General features: G+C 55.5%; 1 protein-coding gene across 1 annotated transcript; it reads left to right on the top strand.

Annotated features, from left to right (window-relative positions):
• Positions 1 to 1,539: 1,539 nt before the first annotated feature.
• ALDH5A1 (aldehyde dehydrogenase 5 family member A1) lies at positions 1,540 to 23,151 on the top strand. Its single transcript, XM_081293728.1, has 10 exons — positions 1,540 to 1,987; positions 6,524 to 6,607; positions 7,231 to 7,401; positions 8,975 to 9,091; positions 10,111 to 10,254; positions 13,126 to 13,269; positions 15,141 to 15,299; positions 17,174 to 17,343; positions 19,743 to 19,801; positions 20,978 to 23,151. Exons 1-10 carry the CDS (start codon positions 1,652 to 1,654, stop codon positions 21,181 to 21,183), a joined length of 1,590 nt encoding a protein of 529 aa, XP_081149854.1. The 5' UTR covers positions 1,540 to 1,651; the 3' UTR covers positions 21,184 to 23,151.
• Positions 23,152 to 23,836: the final 685 nt, after the last annotated feature.

Genomic DNA, 23,836 nt, shown 5'->3' with positions numbered 1-23,836 from the left:
CCACTGAGATACATCTCCAACCCTTTTTATTTTTTATTTTGAGACAGGGTCTCATTAAATTGCTGAGGCTGGCCTTTAATTTGTAACCCTCCTGCTTCAGCCTCTTGAGTCACTGGGATTACCAGTGTGCTCCATTGGGCCGGGCGAGGTTGATTTCCTTTTGTCAAATGGTTCCATTTACTAGTTGGTGGCCCAGCTTTGGCCTTCCTAATGGTTTTACCTAGGACAGCTAATATGACTTAAATACTACTGAATTTAATGTAGCAGCTGTACTAGCATTACAGGTCATTTCCTAACAAATGTGTAGGGTAGGCATTGTTGCATTCCAAACAAGAGGACAGACATTGCTTAATTAGTCCAAGGTAAGGCAGCTCCTTGAGGATAGATTCTGGGTTTGGATCCAAGTCTGTATCCAAAGGGGATGTTTGTCTATCAGGAGCATTGACCTTCCAATGAATGTGCCTAGACACAGCCAGAAAATCATCCAAGCAACTGAACGCTGAGCAGCACTGAGCCCCTGGGAGAACCATCTCCCCAGATCCTATCCTGGAGTTGCCCCGACCCGAAAAACCAGATGGTGACCTGGCAGCTGAGACCCACACCAGCTCACCTAGGAACCAAACACAGGTCCCAGTGATACCGCCAGTTACCACTGACTAGTTCTGCTTCCTCAGATGTTGAAGTATAATATTAGAGAAGCATGCCAGGCAGGCATATAAAGCAGGGTTTCCTTAAAAAGGGGTAACATAGGGCTGGAGTTGTGGCTCAGTGGTTGAGCGCTTGCCTAGGGATGCATGAGGCACTGGGTGTGATCTCCAGCATCACATAAAAAATACTAAATAAAAGTAATGTGCCCATCTACAACTAAAAAATATAGGTATTTTTAAAAAGCGGGTAACATAGGCTTCTCCCTCCCCTAGCCGGGATCCTGGAATCCCAAGAAGTGAAGGCGGTCTGGCTTCCTTTGTTCTCTGCTCTCTTCCCCTTTTCTCTCTCTTTCTAGGCCCAGGAGATGCTCAGTGGGATGGCCAAAAGGTGGGAAGCCCTGGGCTGGAGAGGCCTAGTTGGAGTGATCTGGGCCGGAGGGGGCGTAATTTACAACTCCCTGTAGGGAGGGACAGTCAGTCCCTGGGGCAGGTTGCCTTAGCAACAGGTGGGAGCAGGGGCAGGTGGTCGGGACCAGGGTGGAGGAAGGGCTCTGAAGGAGTGAACGCGTCAATCCCTCGGTTCTCCGGTCCGACCCTGCCTTCCTGATTGTCTCTCTCTGGCTGCACCAGGACCGAGGAGACCGGGACCCGGGGTAGGGAGAGGGTGCGGGGTTTCTCCCGCCGCAGCCGGGAGCTAGTATTTACCTACAAATGAACACCGCACCCGGGAGAGGTGACAGCGATCCTTTCCCGCCCGGGCCCCACCTTCCCGGTGGAAGACGCGCCAAGCCCCGCGGCGATCCGGGCCAGGTTCGGCCTCGGGCGCTGCGTCCACAGCCAGAGGGTGGAGAACGCGCTGCTCTAGCCTCGGCCCCGGCCGCCGGGTGCTCCGCAGCCCGCGCGTCCCCGCCGCCCGCTCGCTCCGCCCGCTTCCCGCGACCCTGCGCTCCTGTGCGCGCGCGCGCTTGCCTGTTCCTGCAACTGTCGCCGCTGCAGCCTGGGCCATGGCGACCAGCTTTCGGCTGCGGAGCTGCTGGGGCCCGAGCCTCGCGCGGGCGCCTCTAGGCCGCCTCCTCCGCCCCCGCGCCGGCTGCTCGGCGCCGGGCCGGGCCCAGCTCCGCAGCTACGCCGGCGGCCCGGGGGGCCTCTCTGCAGCGCTGCTGCGCACCGAAAGCTTCGTGGGCGGCCGCTGGCTCCCGGCCGCCGCCACCTTCCCCGTGTACGACCCAGCCAGTGGCGCCACGCTGGGCATGGTGGCCGACTGCGGGGTGCCCGAGGCCCGCGCCGCCGTGCTCGCCGCCCACGAGGCTTTCTGCAGCTGGAAGGTGGTCTCGGTCAAGGTGAGAGTGCGTCGGGTGCAGGGGGCGAGCGCTGGCCCGGGACCGGCGCTGAACACCGGGCTTAACTCAAAAGCGAAAACAGACGCGACATCTCCCTCTCGCCCTCAATTTCCTGGGGTACACACTGCAGAAAGAGCAACAAGAAAGGACACAAACAAGAGATAAGTTTGGAGCATCAGTGCCAAGCGCTGTGGCGGGCGGTGGAGAAAGGCCTCTGCTCACTGTCCAGTAGGGGAGGCAGAGCACCGGCGCGCTACCCCAGGACCAGTCTGGGTGTAGTGTGGTCGGATGAAGCAGTCCGCGTGGGCTGCCTTACAGCACCGCGGACTGGGAGACAGAAGTTTTCTCACAGTTCTGGAGGCTGAAAGTCCAAGGTCAAAGGGGGCAACCGGCTTGGTTTCTTCTGGGATCTTGCTCCCTGGCTTGCAGGTCGTATCTCTTTGTGTGATGGCATTCTAATAAGAACACCAGCCCTATTGAATTAGGGCCCACCTAGTAACCCCATGTTAAATGTTATCACCTCTTTAAAGGCCTACCTTATGATTAGGAGTTCAACATAATGATTGGGAGCAGATCCTTTCAGCCTGTAACATCAAGGTGGACCTCACTTAGGTGTAAGACCCAAAGAACAAAAAAGGAGCAAGTCAGGAACCTGTCTGTCCTGTTGGCAGAACAGAAGGAGGCACTTTGGCCAGTCAGGACTGGACAAGGTTAAGAGGCCAGGAAAGAGAACCAGAGGAGGGCCCTGGGTGGTTGGGGACGCAGGGCCCATTCTCAGGACTTTAGTTTTACTCTGGGTGAGGTGGGGACCATGGCAGGGTTTTAAGCAGAGATATGATCCGATTCAGATTTTGGAAGGCACTCTGGCCATGGTGCTGCGGGACTGAAGGGGGACAGCAGAGAAGGTGGAGACCTGTTAGGAGGTGTGGCAGGTTCTGCCTTAATGATGAAATTCGGAGCCAGGCTGATTTCATAAAGAAAAGAGGTTTATTTAGCGGTTTTGGAGGCTGAAAGTTCAAGACTAGGCAGCCCCATGGACTTGGCCTCTGGTGAGGGACTGATGGCAAATGGCAGTGTCCTAGTGGGAGCAGGTGCAGAAGCAACTGGTCACAGGTCCAGACAGGAAGCCAGAGAGAGCTCGAGGTCCGGCTCACTCTAACCACTCTCCCTTTCAAGAGCTTACCCAACCTCCTAGGAGAAGGGCTTTGATCCCTTCTAAGGGCATGCCTCGGGTGACCTGGGGACCTTCACTAGGGCCCACCCTCTAAGGTCACCACACCGAGGACCCAGCCTCCAGCATGTGGACGACTGGGGGACCAACCACCTGTTGGTGTGGTTTAGGAGCAGATAGTGACAGAACTAGACAGAATGGGGAGTGGTGACAAGTGGTGCCATCGCGGATGTATTTTGAAGGTAGAGCCAGCTGTGTTTTCCAGCAGCACATTATGGGATATGAGAGAGAGAAGGCAGGACTTTGGGCCTGAGCGACTGGGAGGATGGAGTAGCCTCCGGCTGAGATAGTCCAGTGTGAGATGCACGTCGCCTGGGAGATCCCTAGGACGCGCGAGTGGGGCTGTATCCAGGCGGCTGGACGTGTCACCTGGAGTTGAAACACAAGCCCTGGCATGTGTGGAAGGCACACGTGTGTGCCTCGCGTGTGTTCTTGGTTGGGTCAGGTCCACCTCCTGTGCCCTCTCGCATCATCCGGGTCTCACAAGGGCTCTACTGTCACAGTGCCGGGTGCAGGGAGCTCCTTCACTCCTGTGGGTGGTGGGGCGGCCTCAGGGCCAGGGCCTCTGGCCGACAGGTCAACGTGGTGCTAAGAGGGTGGTGTCGGTTCCCTGAGGGCCCATGGTGGTGGGAGGTGAGTAGCAGAAGCCATGGGGGGCAGCTGTGATTCCCCTCCTAGCCTCTGCAGCCCTTCTTCCTGGGTCTGTTCTCCTTGATCCAGGCCTAGGTGCATCCCCCCTTCTTGAACTTGGAGGGCTTGTAGGATAATGCATGGATTTCCTATCGGCTTCCTAAAAAGATCTCCGTAAATTCAGAAATTCAGAAGCTTGTAACGATACAAATTTATTCTCCTGCAGGTGTGTGTGTGTGTGTGTGTGTGTGTGTGTGTGTGTGTGTGGTGCTGGGGATCGAACCCAGGGCCTTATGCATGCAAGGCAAGCACTCTGCCAACTGAGCTATGTCCCCAGCCCCTCATACAGTTTTGGAAGTTAGAGGTCCAAAATGCTGGGGAGGGCTTTGTTCCTCCTGGAAGTTTCCAGGGGCGATCCATTTCCCTGCCTTTTCCAACATCTAGAAGCGGCCGGTGCACCTTGACCCATGACCCTCATCCCTCCAGCCTCTGCATCCATTGCCACCTAGCGCTCTCCAACATTGACCACATGGACACTGACCCTTCTGCCTCTCATGGCTCTCCTGACTGCAGTGAGTCCACCCGGGTGGTCCAAGATAGTCTCCCTACTTCAGGGTCCTTGATCATGGCTGCAAAGCCCCTTTTGTCATGTTAGGAAACAGTCATGGTTCCAGGGACTGGGGCATGGACATCTTTGAAGGCCATCACTGTGCCCCAACTCAGCCAATCTCCGTGCTATACCTGTGTTGGATTTGGTCCTTTTGGTGGCCCCCTGCAGTAGGCTGATTCGCGTTGTGGGTGAGGAGATGGCTGAGAGAAGCCACAGTGCACCATCCTCACTTCCTCCCAGTGGGGAGCTGGAGTTGGGGCCCCATGTGCCCATCCATCATTGCACCTCTCAGGAACCCTGAGTCTTGCACATCCACACAGCCCCTGGCTCAGATTGTACAAACTGTCCCCAAATCAGGATGGTTTAAGCCGGGATTATTCAACTTCTCACTGGTGTGTGAGTGATGTGCATCCAGTGGACACTGAACTTGGGATTCCGAGTTGTGATCTTCTCCCAGGTAGCCATATCCTCAGTGGGACATTGTCTCTGAGGATACTGGGCAGCAAGAGTGAGTCACATTCCCCAGCAGACATGGTACTCTCCAGCACACTGTGTGGCTCTTTCCACTTCCACTGGGTTTATGCGTAGAAAGCACAATTATAGATCGAGATGCGTGTGTATTAGCTTTCTACAGCTGCTGTAACAAAAGGCTGTCAGTAGGAAGCTTAAGCAACAGACACTTAGATCTCCGGTCTGGAGGCAGGAAGTCTGAGATCAAAGTGTTGGCTGAGTTCAAAGGGTTGTGGGCTGCGAGGGAGGGACTCTGCTGGGCCTGGAGGTGGCCCTTTCCTAGTGTCTCTTCACATCATCCTCGTAGGTATGTTTCTGTGTTTGTTTCCAGACTTCTTTCTGTAAGGACATGGTCCCACTGGATGATCTCGTTTTACCTTGAACCTCTCATGAGGCCAGTGAGGTCACTAAGGTGTGGGGTTAGGACTCCACCACCCCTGTTTTGGGCAGTTATTCACGGCATGCCCAGGGCTCTGCACACCACCTTCAGGTGGCTCCTGCCTGCACAGGTCCATGTGTTCAGTCTGCAGAAGCCCCCTCTCCTTACAGGTCCCTCGCTTTTCTGTCCTTGTCTTCTTCTGGGACTCGGCCTCAGGCCGATTCACAGAGGTTTGTTTACTCAGATATTCAATCTGCTTCTGAGCCCGGCCTCCGAGGTTTTAGTATTTCATCCCTCTCTCTCTCCCAGAGTAACCCGGGGCACGAGGCCTGTGGTCAACAGATTCTTCACTGGCGCTTCACGCAGCGCGGATAAGATGCACTTACCCTACTGACACAGCTTTTGCCTCTTCTCCAGGGTTTTGTGTCTTTTACTACAATTTGAATTTTTTCCCCCTAAGATGGGGTCGTCCAGACTGGCTGGTCTGAAACTCCCAAGCTCCAGCAGCCCGGCCACCTCAACCTCTCAAGTAGCTGGGCACCTGGCCCGGCTAAAAAATAATAATACCTTTAAAAGTAGGAGACTGTCCCCTCGTGAGGTAAAGTTGGTCTTGTTTCCCATCAACAGTGCTAGCTGCCTCCACAAGACTTTTGTGATTTATGGCTCCGAGTACCTTGGGTACAACTTAATACTGATCTGTGTCATTACCTATCAAAGAAGGGTCCATATATGTCTCCCAAGTGTAGGGCTCTCCAGAGAAATAGCCAACAGGACCTAAACAGGGATCCATGGGAAGAGAGTTACCAGGAGAACTGACCCCGTGAGGTGGAGGCCCAGGGGTGCCGGGTTGAAGTTCCAGTCTAGAGGCCCGAGAACGGGCGTGCCTGCCCCAGGGTGGACATGAGGTCCCAGAGACAGCTTTTCTTCCCCTTCTTGCTCTGTCTGGTCCTGGTGTTGAATGTGGCCCAGGTGCTTTGGTGAGGGCCGGCTTTCTTGACTGTCACCAAGTCAAACGCTCCTCTCTTCTGGACACCCACAGAAGGCCTTCCCAGCTGTCCGCACCCCGCTGCCCAGCGATACTGACCCCAGACACCGCCCCTGCAGCCCTGCTGGAGCTTGAGGAGGTCTCTGTCTTGCAGGTGACATTTCATCCCCCTCTGCCTTGCTCTGTTTCAGGAGAGGAGCTCACTGCTTCGGAAATGGTACGACTTAATGATGCAGAACAAGGGCGACCTGGCCAAGCTGATCACAGCGGAAAGCGTAAGTCTAGGTCCCGCCACGCCACCCGGACAGACTGCCCTGGAAAGTCCAGACTCGGCCTTTGGGAGCCTCTCCTTCCCCCAGTGCTGCTCTGGGGCCGGAGAGCACTTGACTCCTTGTCTGCTGAGCAGAGGCCAAGTCCCTGGGCCTGGTGGTCACATCAATGAAACAAAATTTGAATGTTCTAGTTTATTCTTTGCTGATCTACAGAAATCGATTTTGTCGGGAGCTACGGGAATACTCCTTTTGCACCCCCCAGGTCTTCCCTAAGTGACGGCTTTGATGTGTCCTAAATTTTGTGTATTTCTAAGTGCACAGTAGTTCCTCCCTCGCTGTGAAGAACGATTTCACCCTGGGTTTCCCACTGAGGAGATCTTGGAAGGAGGAAACCTTAGAAGGCGCTGCAGTGCCAGTTGATCCTAACTTGTAGGCACGTTGAGACCGCGCACGTCCTGGTGGCCGGGGGCCACTCTGCTCTCTGGACTCACCCGTCAGGGGTTTCCCAGCAACTCTGTGTGTCGTCCTGGGGGCTTCTCACTCCCTTGCCACCTTGAAGGATTCAGGAACACCGCCTCGCACTTTTTGTCAGGAGGCATGAGCTGTCCTTTTCTGACTCCGTCTAGGGGAAGCCGCTGAAGGAGGCAGAGGCAGAAGTCCTGTACTCGGCCCTCTTCCTGGAGTGGTTTTCAGAGGAAGCCCGCCGCATCTACGGAGACGTCATCTACCCCAGCGCCAAGGGCAGGCGGGCCCTGGTGCTCAAGCAGCCCCTGGGAGTGGCTGCAGTCATCACCCCGGTGAGTGAGAGGCAGGAGCCGCAGGCCGGGGCAGGTGGGGTGGGCCGGGGAAGTAGTGTTCTTCCACCTGCCAGGTGAGCGCCTCCGGTTTGGTTTCCTGGTTCCTCTGTGGGATGCGGAGGTGTGGGGCCCTCTGTGGGATGCGGAGGTGTGGGGCCCTCTGTGATAGGCCAGCTGTGGTGACAGGAGTGGGAGGATGTGCTTGGCCTGCAGGAGGACCTGGAGGACCTGGGCCTTGTGACTCAGCAGGAGGGCTTCCTCTGGCCTGGCCTAGCGCCTCTGAAGAGATCTGGGAGTCAGCATTTTGTTTGCTTTTTTCTTTGGGGGTGGGGGGTGCATTACTGGGGATTGAACTCAGGGGCACTCCACCACTTGCCCATGTCCCCAGCCCCATTTTGTATTTTATTTAGAGACAGAGTCTCACTGAGTTGCTTAGCACCTCGCCATTGCTGAGGCTGGCTTTGAACTTGCAATCCTCCTGCCCCAGCCTCCCAGGCTGATGGAATTACGGACATGTGCACTTTTTCACGTGCCTTTGTTTGGAAAATTTTTGTTTAACTTTGGGGTTCTCACAGTAGCAGAGCATCTGTGCACTTACCGGCAGGCTCAGGGCAGGGTTGGAGGGCAGAGGCTGCGAAGTCCGGCTCAGCGTCTGCCTGGTTGGGACTGCCACGTGCTGCCTGCATAGCAGCCCTCCCACCCCACTGTCTCAGGTCTTCTCTCCAGCACCTGCCACGGGTCAGGAGGCCACTGTCCCTTCCTGCTCAGCACGGGTGCCCGTGGGATCCTCCTTCCTGCTGGGACTTTGATGTGACGGTTACTGTTTACCAGTCATGTGACCATGGGCAAGTTCCAGGACCGTTGCCTCAGTTTCCCCAAACCTGCAAATGAGGACAGCAGTAACTCTGACCTCATCGAGATGTGATAAGGATTGGATTATAGTTTTGAAGTGCTTAGAACAATAACCGATGTAGACTAAGTCAATGTTTGTTTGTCAGAGTGAAATGGCTTTATAGATATGTAGGACGTAGATCATAGATATCGTAGCTATCTAGATATGCAGATGTCTCTAGAGTCTACAAAATGTATGCAGAAGGAAGTCATAAATCATACGCCATTTTCAATATCACCAACCCTGATATCTCCTGCCGAGGACCTCAGGACAAATCCAGCCTACTGCTTGTGTTTTTAAATAAAGTTTTATTGGGACACACCATGTCCATTTGTGTACATCTTCTCTTTGGTGACTTTCCTGATGCAACTGCAGAACTGAGCAGTTGGGAAAGAAACTAGATCCCACAACATCTGAGAACCTTACTGGCCCTCTGCAGAAGACACTGGTCCAGAGAGTTTTGTACTGTGTCATATTCTAAATCTGCTCCCTATCTTTATGAACCTTTCCCTCCCGGGTCCCTCAGGTGGGTGGGGCCAGGTGTTCTGAGGTCACCTGGGCAGCTGGAGAACAGGTTCGCTAGTCAGTTGTGCAAGGGGGTTTGTTGACTGACTTCCTGCCCTGCCTTCCCCTGGACTGTCCAGGCAGCTCTCAATGTGTGCTCTGCTCTTTTGATCCCAGTGGAATTTCCCCAGCGCCATGATCACCCGGAAGGTGGGGGCCGCCCTGGCAGCTGGCTGCACCGTGGTGGTGAAACCTGCGGAAGACACGCCCTTCTCCGCCCTGGCCCTGGCCCAGGTGAGTCTCTGTGCTGTGTGGACAGAGTCCAAAGGGGGCAGGCAGAGCAGTCTGCAGCCTCCTTCTCTGCCTGTGTCTCCCACTGCGTGGTGTTTTAGTCCTCTGGAAGTCAAGTCAGATACTCTTTTTCCAAAAAAAACTGGATGGGGAGTTCCTTGTACATTCAGACCATGTGTTCTTTAGGCCACCCTAAAAATGACATTTATCCATCATCTTCATTAAACAGGCACTAAAATGTAGGCATGTCTCACATTTAGAAATGCACATGCTTTCTCTTTCTGTCTCTTGTTGTTAGTGGGGATGGGACCCAGGGGTGCTGTCCCACTGAGCCACAACCCCAGCCCCCCCTTCTGACATAAGCATCTTGTGTGCGGCCATTACGGTTAATGAGCCAATACTGACTGTCATTAACATATTCAGATTTTCTTAGTTTTCACCTCGTGCTCTTTTCTTGTTCTGGGATCCTGTCCTGGTCACCACGTGGCATTTGGATGTCCCGTCTCCCTAGGCCCCTCTGGGCCGGGAGAGTTGCACTGCCTGCACCCACACTGTCAGGGCTGTGCCGGACAACGCTCCTGCCTGCTGTGTGCAGGGGCCCCTTCACGCTCCTGTCCTCGGCTCTACGGGCCAAAGATGTCTACTGGACTCTCCTCTGAATTTTATTTCTTGGGAAAGAAGTCCAAGGTTGTTAAACAGAAGGTGGCATTGAAACTCGTTCCCTAGGAGATTTTATCTTAATGACATTTGGCAGCACATTAATACTGGTGTCACTTTAGCAGTAGTGAGAGTCTTATTTTAGTTGCAAATATATATAATTGTGGGGGCCGAGATGGAACCCAGGGCCTCACTCATCTTAAGCACGTGCTCTACCAGCAAGTTACATGCAATCCCCCCAAATATGTTTTTTTTCTGTCCCAAAGATCAGCTTGGGTTTTCACAGTACCTTTAGATTAAACATCTGTTTCTTTCTTTGTTCCCAGTTTGATGGTTTGTGGCCATGTGTTTCTGTTTCTCTGTAGCTTGCAAACGAGGCCGGGATCCCGCCCGGCGTGTACAACGTGGTCCCTTGCTCTAGGTCCAAGGCCAAGGAGGTGGGGAAAGCACTCTGTACTGACCCGCTGGTGTCCAAGATCTCCTTCACAGGGTCCACAGCGACAGGAAAGGTATGCGATTCAAGTCCCAAAGAAAGAAAGTTCCTTCTAGCGTTTTCTTTACATAGCGTAAAACAGCAGCTTCCCTGAGCACTGTGTGTAGACAGGTCCTAGCTCCAATAATGTCGTGTCTGAGCGCCCCCCGGAGGCCCCTGGCCATCGTTGCATGGTCCTCCCTGTTGGGGTGCTCCTGGGCTCCAGGTCCACAGCAGCTAAGGAGCTGGACAGCAAGCTTCCCGTCACTTGCCCGACTCCTGCTCACCAAGCGGCTGCAGGCCCTCCTGTGTGTGCTCTCCAATCCTCAGCGCTTGTTTCTTTCACAGTCTGGATTGGAGATTCCAGAAGCACAGGACTGATGCTGAAATGGGTGTCTTAGAGCTGAACAAAGGTGGGCGCAGCCCAAGGGAACTTACGGACGTGGAAAGATCTTTTAACAGTTTATTTTCCCCTAAATGTTGAAAAGGTCTTTCCTCAAGACACCACGTGTGTGCCTCTGAGTACATTTTTATTTATCCTTTTATGTGTTTTCTAAAGAGAAAAATGTCAGGGCAGAACCAAAGTTGTTTTTGGTGGTGTTTCCAGACGGTGTGCTCCGCTCTCCCAGTTCACATGAATGTGCATGCACTCCTGCGAGATGTGCCATAAACACGCACATAAACACGTTAAAATGATGCAAACCTAAGCTGAGAGTTTTTGTGAAACTGGTCACTTTTAGAAAGCACGAGGAGCAGGAGTGAGTAATGCGATGGTGTAGAATTCCCAACATAAGCCATTTGTCACCCCATAGACTCACACTCGGGTGGCATCTTGGAATTCCATCATTCCTATCAAAACAGGAATTTCAGGTCCATAAACTGCCTGCAGACGTCACTATGAGGTGGCTGAAGAGCCGGGGACGAAGGGCTGCCAACCTCTGTGGCTCCAGCCTGAGACCCAGGAGCTGGGCAGCAGCACCCACCCCTGGGGGCTTCTCCAGTTACTCAGCAACGTCATCACCTGTTCGGACTCCAGGAGGCGTCCAACCAGGGTCCCGCCAAGCCCGGCTCTGCTTCTCTTCTCCCAACACAGCCACCTGCCTCCAGTGACGCAGGGAAAAGTGACAATATGGCCAAAACAATGACGGGGCTGGATGTCACCCAGTGGTCCAGCACCGATCTGCAGTCTAGCACCTCCCTGAAGTGACCTCACAGACCATCAGCACTAACCCCTGGTCCTCGGGCGCAGTCTCGCTGTCCACTGGGGCACAGGGTGACCTCTGCTGGACAAGCCTGTGCTCTCCCACCTCCTTCTCAGACAGCTGCCTCCCCTGGTCCTGCTGAGGGACAGCACTCTGCACCTGGCCTCTCCCACACAGAGAAGGAACCAGGAGCAGTCACTGAGGGAAATGAACTTCCCGGCTGGCCGGTGAGGTGACCCAGGCATAGAAGGGAGCCGGACCAGTCACATCCCTCCTGAGGAGGTCGGCAGTGGGAACCGGGCCACGAGGACTCACTAGGAGGGGCAGGGGTTGGGGCAGTCCTGGGGGCTGTGGCCGGCCAGAGCAGGCAGCCATGCTCCGGGAGGCTGAGGCCGAGTGGGGAGAAGATGCTGTCAGAGAACTCAGAGCAAGTGATGTGGGGGACAGGCACCATGGGAAGGGCCTGTGCCCAGGGCGGGTGGAGGTGACATGGAGGCCCAATGGTGACCCCGCAGTGAGGATCCTCATCACACCGGCACAGATCCAGCATTTCTTAAGAATTCAAAAGGGAACTTGGGTCCACTGAGGAAGTCTGTTTGGTCTCTCAACTTGTGCTGCTTGTTGGATGGCAGCTCCTGGGTGGCATGTCTGATGGCTAGAATGGCACAGAGCAGAACCAGGGCAGGTGCATCTGCCACACATTCTGAATTTCTACCCAGGGCCCTGTCACAAACCTGCAGCCTCAGCATGCACGTCACAAGGGGCTGTGTCCTGAGAGCAGCCTGGGCCTGTGAGCACCACCCATGCCCCTGAACTGTCTCAAGCATTTCTCTTTCTCAGCTTTGACTGAACCAAGACCTACGTCTCGTCATAAAGAATTTAAACATCCTGAGCAGCTTCTCAGCCCTTGAAATCTCTTACTGGATATTGAGTCTAATCGTTGTATCTACCAAAAGCCTTACACTCGTGCATTGAGCTGACAGGTCTACAAATTTATCCTGAGGGATTAGTCACAGTGCTTTTAAGTAGCAAGGAATTGGAAATAACCTGGATGTCCAGCAGATGGGGGTGGATAAATATGCTATGGTACAACCATACATTGGAATACTAGGCAGCCATCTAAAGGAATATTCTAGAAACAGGCATGCTGACATGAGAAGAGTTGCATAAGCAGATACGACATTAAAGGGGCAAGATGTACAGAGTTATGAACATGTTAAGAAGTTCCCTAGGTTCATGGGGAAGATAAAGCAGGTTGGAAAACTATTTCTTTTTAACCATATTCTTTCTGTGTTAAAAAAGTATGTATGCATGCATCTGGATTTGGAATACATACCAAACTGTTTCCAATGGTAATCCTTAAGTTGTGGCATTCTGGGTGGTTTTATTACCCCGTTCCTGTGTTCCAGATTTTAAGATGCAGCCGCAGCTGTGTGGCTCAGACAGCAAGACGTTAGCACTGGACCTTGAGAGCCTGGCGCTACCTGGTCCCCGACCCCTCCTCCCGTCTATAAGTAATTATTTATAGAGCTGCTCTTGTCTTCCGGGCTCTTCATCAAGTACAAGCAGATAGGAAGGCACACTCTCATTTCTCCCTCCAGACGCGCTGCGTGCACCCTCTTTTCTTCTTGGCTGGGTGGCTTTGTAGACGGAGGCTGAGCGCCTGGCAGCTGACTGGCGCTCACCACACTCTCCCCCGCCCGCAGGTCCTGCTGCACTATGCCGCAGACTCTGTGAAGAGGGTCTCCATGGAGCTGGGCGGCCTGGCCCCGTTCATCGTCTTCGACAGCGCCAACGTGGACCAGGCTGTGGAAGGAGCGCTGGCGTCCAAATTCAGGAACGCCGGACAGGTGAGTCCTGGGGCGTCTGCGGGAGCAGACGTGTGTGTTCCCCTTCTGCTGCCTACCCCCTCCCGAATCCCATACCACATTGAGGTGGCACCTTCTTCCTAGGGACTGCGCCAGGCGCGGATAGTCCAGAGGGAAGGGAGGCAGGCTCCAGCTTCAAGAGCTTCCTGGGCCTGATGGTTCTTGTCGTCCTCTCTCTGCCCTTCAACCTAGTGCTTTCATAGGTTTCCGTCCAGTGAGGGCCTGTCTTCACTTAACTGATGCAGTCAGCTCAGATGCGAAGCAGCCTTCCACAGCCAAGGTCTGAGGCCCAAAGTCCTTGTTTTTGGTACTGGAAATTGAACCCAGGGGTGCTTAACCACTGAGCCACAGCCCCATTCCTTTTTATTATTTTTATTTTCTATTTTGAGACAAGGTCTTCCTAAGTTGCTTAGGGCCTCTAAGTTGCTGAGGCTGGCCTTGAACTCACGTCCTCCTGCCTCAGCCTCCCAAGTGGCTGGGAGTGTAGGTATGCCCCAGTGCACCCAGATAGTCCCTTAGTCTTAAGAGAAAGAAGATAGAAAAACGTCAGGACAAAACCTGGAGAAACTCACAGCCCTGCTGCCTCCAAAGACCTGCCTGGGCCTCATTCTTCCTGAGATGGGGCATCAGAGGCACCAGATGCAGGACGCAGGGGCATAGAGCTGGACTGTGCCTGGACATGTCTTGGGAGAGTGGAGGCCGAGCTCACATCTGACAGGAAGCCCTGGAATCTCAGATCTGGCAGGGACCTTTCAAGTCATCCGATGTAGGTCTTGCATTTTCCAGATGAGAAACTAAAACGGGGGGTGGTGGCTGTGGCTCAGTGGTAGCACTTGCCTAGCATGTGTGAGGCACTGGGTTCCATCCTCAGTGCCACATTAAAATAAATAAATAAAAAAAGGATATTGTGTCCACCTGCAACTAAAAATATTTCAAGAAAAGAAGAAAGAAACTGTTAAAAGACTGGGTAACTGAAGGGTCACTGAGCCAGTGGTCCTACCCCGTCCCCAGCTTCTATCCATATGGTTGCATGGAGTCTGGCTTCTTAAGAAATACTCTTAAGCATTTGGCCTTAAAAGTATCATCAGTAAACCTGGTGCAGGGGCACACACCTGTAATCCCAGTGACTCAGGAGGCTAAGGGAAGAGGATCCCAAGTGAAGGCCAGCCTTGGCCACTGAGCAAGACGCTGTCTCGAAAAATGAACAGCACTGGGGATGTGGCACAGTGTGCCAGCTGAGCTCAAATGCCAGCATTTAAAGTAAATAAATCACACATACATATATCTGAACATATGCATCACCAATAAGCATTTTATTTTATTTTTTTTAAGAAAGAGTGAGAGATAGGGAGAGAGAGAGAGAATTTTTAATATTTATTTTTCAGTATTTGGCGGACACAACATCTTTGTTGGTATGTGGTGCTGAGGATCGAACCCAGGCTGCACACATGCCAGGCGAGCGCACTACCGCTTGAGCCACATCCCCAGCCCACCAATAAGCATTTTAAATGTTTCTCCAGAAACAGAGTCAGAGTTCCGGAAGGTCCCGTGTGAGAATGGGTGCCATTTGCTGCTCCCTGTGCACAGCCTGCACCTCGCTGTGGCCTGGAGCTTACCTCCCCCTTCACATGTCAGTGCTGATGCGTTCAGAGTCCGGCCAGTTCCCTCTGCAGACACAGAATGCCACCTGCCCAGCCTCCAGTGGACTGTGCGCTTGTCTCTGGGCCCGAGCACCCTGGGAGGTGGGCCCTGGGAAGTGGTTCCACAGGAGGCGGAAGGCAGCTGCAGCGAGGTTCCTGGTTGGACTGACCGCTGTCCAGCTGACCCGGGGCCGGTTTTTGTCTTCCATCTAGACCTGTGTTTGCTCAAACCGATTCTTGGTGCAAAGGGGGATCCACGACTCCTTTGTCAAAAAGTTTGCGGAGGCGATGAAGAGGAACCTGCGTGTGGGCAATGGATTTGAGGAGGGGACCACCCAAGGCCCGCTGATTAACGAGAAGGCAGTAGAAAAGGTGAGTCCACCTTCGTCTGTGGAGTGACTTCTGCGCTTTCAAATCCAGAGCCTGGCTGAGCAAGTCGCCTGAGTGAGGTGGGGAGTCGGTCCCACGGCTGGCGCATCCCCAGCCCTCGGCTTCTGTGGCTGTCACGATGGGGTCCTGTGAGATCCACCGAGGGTCCTCCCGGCCCGCCTGAGCTTTCCGCCACAGGGGGTCAGTTTCCTGGATGATGAAATGCCCTTCCAGAAGCGTCCTTGAGCAAAGCAGCCGGGGCGCAAGGAGGGTGGACGGCACTCTGGCCAGTGTCCAGTGTTGCCGTGGGTGGCTCCAGCAGGACCACCTGCGTCTTGGAGGTGACTTTGGCTCCTAGGACACGCACGGGTTACTGCTGGTCTAGTGAAGGCAGTTTATCCTTGTTCAAATCCTTAAAGTGGTGACTCTCACCTGCTGCTGTGCCCTTTACCACTGGAGCTGCCTCTCCCCCCACCCCCCACCTTCATGTGTCTACCCAGGGCCTGGTTTTGGGTTTAGCTTGGTTCTGCTAGTGCTGGGATGGAACCCAGGGGCTTGAACGTGCTGGGAAGTGCTCTCCACCAAGCTGCGCCCAGCCCAGCACTGGGTCTCAGTGCCTCAGGTGGTGCTGAGTCCGCCCTCTGGGAGCCGGCTTGGGAGTGATTTTTTCCCCCAGTGAGTGTGGCGCTGTGGCCCTGGACGGTGCCGTGCACGGGGACTTCCCAGGAGCTGTCCAGGATTTCCATCTCAGTGGAAGGAGGCTGGGTAGAAAGGGCGCTGTTCAGAAACAATCTGCGGGGCTAGGATGGAGCTCCGTGATAGAGCCCCCGCCCAGCATGCAGGAGGCCCTGGGTTCCACCACCAGCACCACAAACAATAAACAAGAATAAAGGGAAACAATGTGTTGGGTTGGCTTTGGCCGGACAGACCCTCACAGACCGTTAAGGAGTAGATCCCAAGGAAAAGACTTTTCCATGACATTTCAGAAAAGGGCAGGGGGAGAGGGGTGGGGGAGAGGGGTGGGGGAGAGGGGTGGGGGAGAGGGGTGGGGGAGAGGGGTGGGGGAGAGGGGTGGGGGAGAGGGGTGGGGGAGAGGGGTGGGGGAGAGGGGTGGGGGAGAGGGGTGGGGGAGAGGGGTGGGGGAGAGGGGTGGGGGAGAGGGGTGGGGGAGAGGGGTGGGGCTGGGTTGGTGAGCAGAGTTGTTTCCCAGCTCCCATCCTGGAGCAGGCCCTGCGGGTAATGGGCACACTGCGAGGGCGCTGCAGGACGGCCCAGGCCTGTCTGGATCTCTTCTGAACCTGAACTGGGGGAGGACTCCAAGGCGGCAGAGGCTCTGAGGGACCTCTGTGGGCAGCAGGCTGAGTCCACCACGCGGGGCAGATGGAGGGACCCAGAAGCGCGTTTGGGATGCGGCCTTCTAGAGTGGAGTGGGGTACAGGGGGCGTGGAGCAGGTGGACGCACCGGGGCCCTTCTCTGGTCATGGCACCCCACCCCTCCCCACACAAGACGGTCCCTTGGCACTTCTAAGGTCACACAGTCTGCCCTGAGGGACGTGACTGCACGTAGAATGTGCCAGACAAAATGAAGGGGCCGCCCAGACTGGAGCTGCACAGAGTGCAGGAAAGCCCAACCCAGGAGACTGCAGTGGAGGAGTGCGTCCCAGGCGCAGGGGCAGGCGGCAGGGGCGGGCAGCGGGTGAGGGCTTGCGCCATTGCTCTGCAGAGCAGTCCCCAAGGGCCCGGGCGGTTCTGCTCGGCCTCTGTGAAGGTGAGGGGAACCGGTCCCCGCTCTCTGGGGCTCAGACGTTCTAAGAGGTGGTGTCATTTGGAAGGTGACCTCCAGCAGCCGCCCAAGCGTCCTCTTTCCCGTCACACAGGTGGAGAAGCACGTGAGCGATGCCGTTTCCAAAGGGGCCACCGTGGTGATGGGCGGGAAGCGACACCAGTTTGGAAAGAACTTCTTCGAGCCCACGCTGCTCAGCAGTGTCACCAAAGACATGCTTTGCGCTCACGAAGAGACGTTCGGGCCTCTGGCACCAGTTATCAAGTAAGACCCAGCCGCAGGAGGCCCCGGGAGGGAAGAGAAACTGCAACCTGGGGGGAGATGGCCGAGCTAGTCTGGGGGCCAGGGGGGCCGCGGGGTGAGGGGGCCGCGGGTTGGTGGGGAGCAGATTGACCGGCAGGCTTCAATGTTTACACTTAGGAAACAGAATTTACCTACTTCTTGCTTTCTGCTGAACGTCCTCCTCCTCCTCCTCTTCTTTTCCTTGCTGTTGGTACTGGAGATTTAACCCAGGGGTGCTTTACTCCTGAGCTATGTCCCAGCCCTTTTTATTTTTTATTTTGAAACAAACTAAGTTGCTTAGGGCCTTGCTAAATTGCTAAGGCTGACCTCAAATTTGTGATCCTCCTGCCTCAGCCTCCTGAGCGGCTGGGATTACAGGAGTGCACCACTGCGCCCGGCCTTCCTCCTCTTCTTAATGGAGAATGTCCTCTGAGGGCTCTTCCATGGCAGTCTGTAGGGAATGCACAGTCAAGTGACCTCCCGTCATCTTTCACCTCATGTTGACGAGTAAATAGTGGTTTGTGGATGAAATTCTAGGTTCCACACTGAACTGGCGCTCTGGCCTCTTGACCTCCAGAGCTGTGGCTGAGAGATGCCATTCTGCCCCTTCCCACCTTTTCTTCTTGGGGACCTGGAGGCGTTCTCTTGGCCCCTGATGCCCCCATGGGTGCTGCAGTGACTCGGGTTTGGTGCCCAGGGGCTTCTTCAGGCTGCCTTCTGATGCCTTTCTTTGGTATCTAAGGTGTCTGTTCAGTGCTGTTTCTCCCTGCCTTGTCCTTCCTGCCCTGACCCTGTGACCCAGACGCCCCGGCTCACTTCACTCTCCTCCTATCTCTGCACCAGCCCTGCTGCCGCCCGCGAGGCCCCTCCCTCCGCAGGCCTGGGGTTCAGGGGCACCCCGGCTCTTCCAGCTGGTGCCCCTCAGTCCCCACCTCGCCAGCCCTCTCCCCACCCCGGCTCCTCCTGCTTCGCGCTCTCTTACCTGCTGTAGGTTTGTCCTTTTCTGACATTGTCACCTGCTGTCTTGTGGGGTCTTCCCTTCCTCTGATGATTCGTGACTTTCCCTGTGAGCTCATCTCTCACCCCTTGCTTGGGCTGTGGTCAAAGCTCCACCTCTGTTTGTGCTCAGGCTTGGAGGGCAAAGCCTCGCACCTCAGGGAGGGGGAGGACGTCTTGTGTTAAATCCCCAGCCGACACCCCTGCCCCTCGCAACCCCCCAGGGTTATTTTGCAGTTGCCTCTAATGGACCAGGGACAGGAGCCTGCTGGCCTCTGCCTGTTTTGCACTGGCTGGTGTGCCAGCTGGGCTGGGCACTGGCTGGGTCCCTGCTGCCCCTGGGTACCTAGCACGGACCCAGAGCCAGGCCTGCAGATGGGACCAGCTCACAGTCACAGGAGTGGGGGAGGTGCAGCCCACACCCGCTCCCCAGGCCATGTTCCCCCGGAGCTGTGCCTGGAGCCGTGCTCTGAGCCCCTGTGGAGGCGTTTTGTGAGCCCTGGTTTCTGTCCCTCCTCAGGCATTTCCAGCTTTGGCCCTCAGCTGTGCACCCCTGGCTGTGCCGTCTTGTCCAGGGCCCGAGGTCTGTCTTCTCTCCCCGCTGCCAGCCTGTTGCCATCTTGCTCACTGTTGGAGAAAAGGGTCACTTCTTTGTTTTAATGACAGCGTTTTCCCTAGAATGAGGACTGGACGCTTTCTCAGGAACCCGGAAGGATGCCTTGGCTACAAACGCAGGCTGTGCCGCCTCCTCCCAGCACCCCTGCTCCCTCCCCCAGGTTAACTCTTCTGGGTCAGCTGCGCCCAGCCACCAGCCCTGTAGAGACTGCGGCCCGCCCTGCTGACTTCTAAAATTAGAATCGGGATGCTTAGAAACTGTGGCAGTTGCAATTCTGGAGTGACAGAAAATTGCCACTCCAATCTTGTTCCGAAATAAAATGATGGCGCGGGGAGAGCCCACGAGGGCCCTGACACGGTCATCAGAGAGGAGCGACGCTGGGCACAGCCCCACGGCCAGCTCCGTGGTAACGGGTGGCAGAGCCCACTGAGAACCTGGCCTGGGTCTCTGAAGGGGGCTTTCTGCCGTGTTGGGCCGGCTTCTGCGCAGCGTGGTCACCCCTCTGGGGAGCCCCCAGGCCAGGACTCCCTTCCCGGGGGACGCTGTTTGGTGGTATCCCCTGCCTCCGCTGTTTCCTTTTCTCCTAGAAGAGACGAGGGTCCACTGGAGGGTGCTGGCCATGAACGCCGAGTGGCCTCGGTGATCGCTGCCGCTCTCTGCCCCGGGGTCCCTTGGCGGAACTCGGACCTCTGGCCCTGATCTGGGAAAGAGACGGGGGTTCTTCATTCTCCCCCTAGAGTTTGCTGCTGACCGACTTTGCCTCCGGCAGGTTCGACACGGAGGAGGAGGCCATCGCCATCGCCAACACCACGGAGGTCGGGCTGGCAGGTAGGTGTCTGCCTGGTCTGCCCCCCTTCCTGGGCTCCAGCAAATGCCACACTGAGACGCCACCGTGGGCTTCGAGAGGGACACTGCAGCAGGGTGTGTGTGTTTTCCAAGTGGCGAGGGTGGCTTTGTGCTGCTCACGTCCCTCTGCCCCCACATGGGAGCCGTGATTGGAGCTGGGGGGCAGTGGAGAGGAGACCAGTGCAGGCGCTGAGGGCGGAGGTCACACGCCCCTCCGAAGTCTCGGGCTCTCCGAGGCACAATGCCCAGAAACGCCAAGCGCTCTCTCTTCATTTGGCCCCATGCCTAAAGCCCGCATGACTAGGCGGCCTCCGACCCTGGGCCTCGGCAGAAAGTGTGGAGGACAGAGGAAGGAGCGAGAGCGTCTGCAGCTGGCCTCATGGACGGCTGCTGCTCAGTCTAGACATGGCCAGGTGCCACAGCATGTCCCTGTAACCCCGGGAAAGTCAGTGTTGGCGTCCACAGTGAGGCCGAGCTTCCTGGAGGACGAGCTGTGGCGCTGCGGATGCCCCTTGTAACGGGAGGAAGAATAGGCCTCTGTGGTCTCCTGGCCACGCCGCACCCAGGTCAGCTCCACGGTGACTGGAGCGAGGCGTCTGCCCTGGGCTTCTGGAGCACGTTCTGTCCTCCCTCTTCTCTCCCGGTGGGATGAAGGTGGGGGAAGCCTCGCCCCGTACGAGGTAGAGAATGAGGGGCAAGATCACCGTGAGGTTTGTGGGGGAGAGAGCCGGGCAGAGGGAACCCGGGAGATCAGGAGCAGAGTAAGAGAGGGTAGGAGGACTTGGTGGGGAGTTCGGAGACACGGTTAGTGGCGGGCCCAAGAGGTGCCGGTTCAGCCCCCGTGCGGAGGAGGGCTGGCCGCCCACCGAGGACGGAGCCGTGTTGCATGGACGACGAGGAGGGGAGGGGTGTGGCAGGGAGTGTGTGGCCACCTAGCCGGTGTGTGGGATGGCGAGGAGCAGAGAGAGAGAGCCCGGCCAGCAGGGAACAGAAGCAAAAGGCGATTTCCCGGTGCCAAGAAGAGGAGGGCACTGGACCCACTGGGGTTTGCCAGGGAGCAGGGAGGACTCAGGCAAACAGTGGTCAGTGGGCCTCAGCTTCAGTTGTGTCTCTGACGGACGCTCCACGGGTCACCTGTGTCCTTTCATCCCGCCACAGGCTACTTTTACTCTCAGGACCCTGCCCAGATCTGGAGAGTGGCGGAGCAGCTGGAGGTGGGCATGGTCGGCGTGAATGAAGGGCTGATCTCCTCCGTGGAGTGCCCTTTTGGTGGGGTGAAGCAGTCTGGCCTGGGGCGCGAGGGCTCCAAGTACGGCATTGACGAGTACCTGGAAGTCAAGTACGTGTGCTACGGAGGCCTGTAGCTCCTCGCTTGTTGGAGATCAGTAGAGGAGGCTGACCCACACTCGGGACCTGCCCTCCATTCATAAGTGGCTCGGCCGTTAGAGTCATGACTTCTCACACGCAGCCCGTCTTCGTGGTCTTTAATCAGAGGCAACCCTACCCTGCCATCTCCTAACAAGGGACCAACACAAGCCGCCCACCTGTGGCTGCAGACCCCAGAGAGCCAGGCCGGGGTCTGCAGAACAAGCCAGAGGACTCCACGTGACCCCTCCACCTGAGGGCAAGGCGCAGTGCCCAACAGATCCGCCCTTGGGAGCCACATAGCCAACCCCTGCCTGGCAGAGGGCACGGCTGGCTATCAGCGTGAGCCCAAAGTGCTTGCAAGGAGCCCCCGGAGTTCGATCAGCAGTGGGTGGGCCCAGTATCCCCTTCCCCAGCCAGCTGAGCACTGGAGGTACTGTGTATCCAGAGGGGCTGCGGCCGAGGCTGGTGGGTCACCGCTGAGAGCGTTCGACTGCAGCAGGAATCGCCTGTTCCACCCTGTGGCGCAGGAGCGTGTCTGTCCCCAGGTCTGTGTGTAGACGGGAGCCTTCCTTGCCCCTGGTCCTGCCTCAGCTTCACGTTGCTCCCCAAGCCCACGCTGAGAGCAGGATCAGCGGAGGCGGCTCGTGCAGTGGAGCCTGGCCGCCTTCCTGCTCCTGCCCAGGAGCACACCTGAGTCCAGGTCGGCGTCACGCAGGTCACCTGGGCCTGAGCGGAAGTGACTTGCAAGACAGGGAACGTGCAGGGTCAGCACCAGAGCCACCTGTGAGCAGCAGCACTGCCCTGTGCTGGGCCCAGAGAGGCACACCCACCCACCCAAGCCCAGACTGTTTGTCCGGGTGCCGTGCACTCTTGCACTTCCAAAGGGAAAAAGCACCTTCACCACCGTCATCTTGAAGGAACAGAAGGTGCCAGTCCACGGTGTGGAGGAGGTGTAAGACCTAGGATTTCAGGCACCTTTTACCTAGTAACCCCATTTACAGTTCAGCATACAAACCACCCCTCAAATTCCCTGTGACTGGTGTTGGTGCTCACTCTGAAGGGAAAACTGGCCGTTCCAGCTCCTTCCTCCCCTTCTCTTTATGCATAGAGGCCCCTCAGTTCACTGGTAGTAGCAGGGAGACATGAATGAAAACAGTGCTGGATGCAGCTGCTCCTGAGCTCCACCCAGCACCCTTCACTGAGCACAGGCAGCTGCAGCTGAGTAACCAAGTGCAGAAAGTCCCACGCACACGGGATGCCTCCAGTCCTGCAGCTGCTGTACACCTGGCTGGGGTAGTCCTTGCCATGTGCCCAACCCCAAAGGAGAATCAGAACTCTGCCTTCTAGTGACACTGCCCAGGCCTGTCAAGAGGCACGCCCAGCACATGGACAGCTAATTTCTGCTCCTCGCTGTTCAGTGTTTGGTGGTTTTACAGAATGCCCTCATTGCTTAAGATTCCTGTGCATCCATCCTTTTTCTATTAAGAAAGCAAATGCCCTGGTGTTGTTTTTAGAAGTAGAATACCAATGCTGAAATGTCCAGAGGAAAACCTTAAAACACACTTTCAGCCCTGTAAACAGGGAGAAATTTTGAGTTTTCTTGCATATTTGGCCTGCTAGATACATAAATCGAAGCCAGAGACTCACTGTAATCTCCATGATCAATTCTGTAGTTAATAGTTTGGGGTGGGGCTGGGGTTGTGGCTCAGAGGTAGAGCCCTGGGAGCTAGCATGTGTCAGGCACTGGGTTTGATCCTCAGCACCTTGTAAAAATAAGATAAAGGTATTTTGTCCACCTACAATTAAAAAATATTTTTAAAAAATAGCTTGGGGTGGGCTGGGGATGTGGCTCAAGCGGTAGCGCGCTTGCCTGGCATGCGTGCGGCCCGGGTTCGATCCTCAGCACCACATACCAACAAAGATGTTGTGTCCGCCGAGAACTAAAAAATAAATATTAAAAATTCTCTCTCTCTCTCTCTCTCTCTCTCTCTCTCTCTCTCTCTCTCTCCCTCTCTCCCCCCCCCTCTTAAAAAAAATAGCTTGGGGTGCTGGGAACTTTGACTCAGTGGTAGAGCTCAGCATTAGCATGCTTGAGGCCCTGGGTTCAGTGCCCAGCACCACCAAAAGAAAAAAAAAATTTTGAAAAAGAAATAACTTACTGTTAAGTAAAATAGTTCTGGGTTGCGGGATAAAAGAGAACTGTGTGGGTTTTAGGGTTTTGTTTGTTTTGAGATAAGGTCTCACTGTGTTGCCCAGGCTGGCCTCAAACTTCAGGGCTCGAGTGATCCTCCAGCCACAGCCTCCCAAGTAGCTAGGACTCAGGCATGCGCCATCACGTCCATCTAAAAGTCATTTTAAATGAATGTTTTGTTAGTTTTCAGTAATGTAACACATGTTAGATGTGGATAGATGGTATATATGAAATATATGAAATAGAAAAGGACCGCTAGACCAGGGTTGGCAAACCATTCACCAGATGGGACCTGCCAGCTGCTTTTGTACAACCCATGAACTAAGAATGTGTTTGTATTTTCAAAAGATGGGGAAACGCACAGCAACAGTGTTTCCTGACACCTGGGAACTGTAGGGGATTCAGATCTCAGAGTTCATCAGGGGAATCTTCCTGGAGCACAGCCACAGCCGTCCTTT

Source organism: Spermophilus citellus (genome assembly GCF_964194105.1).
Source record: "Spermophilus citellus genome assembly, chromosome: 5".
In the NCBI taxonomy this organism is placed as follows: Eukaryota; Metazoa; Chordata; class Mammalia; order Rodentia; family Sciuridae; genus Spermophilus; species Spermophilus citellus.
This window is presented reverse-complemented; position numbering and strand designations above follow the sequence as displayed.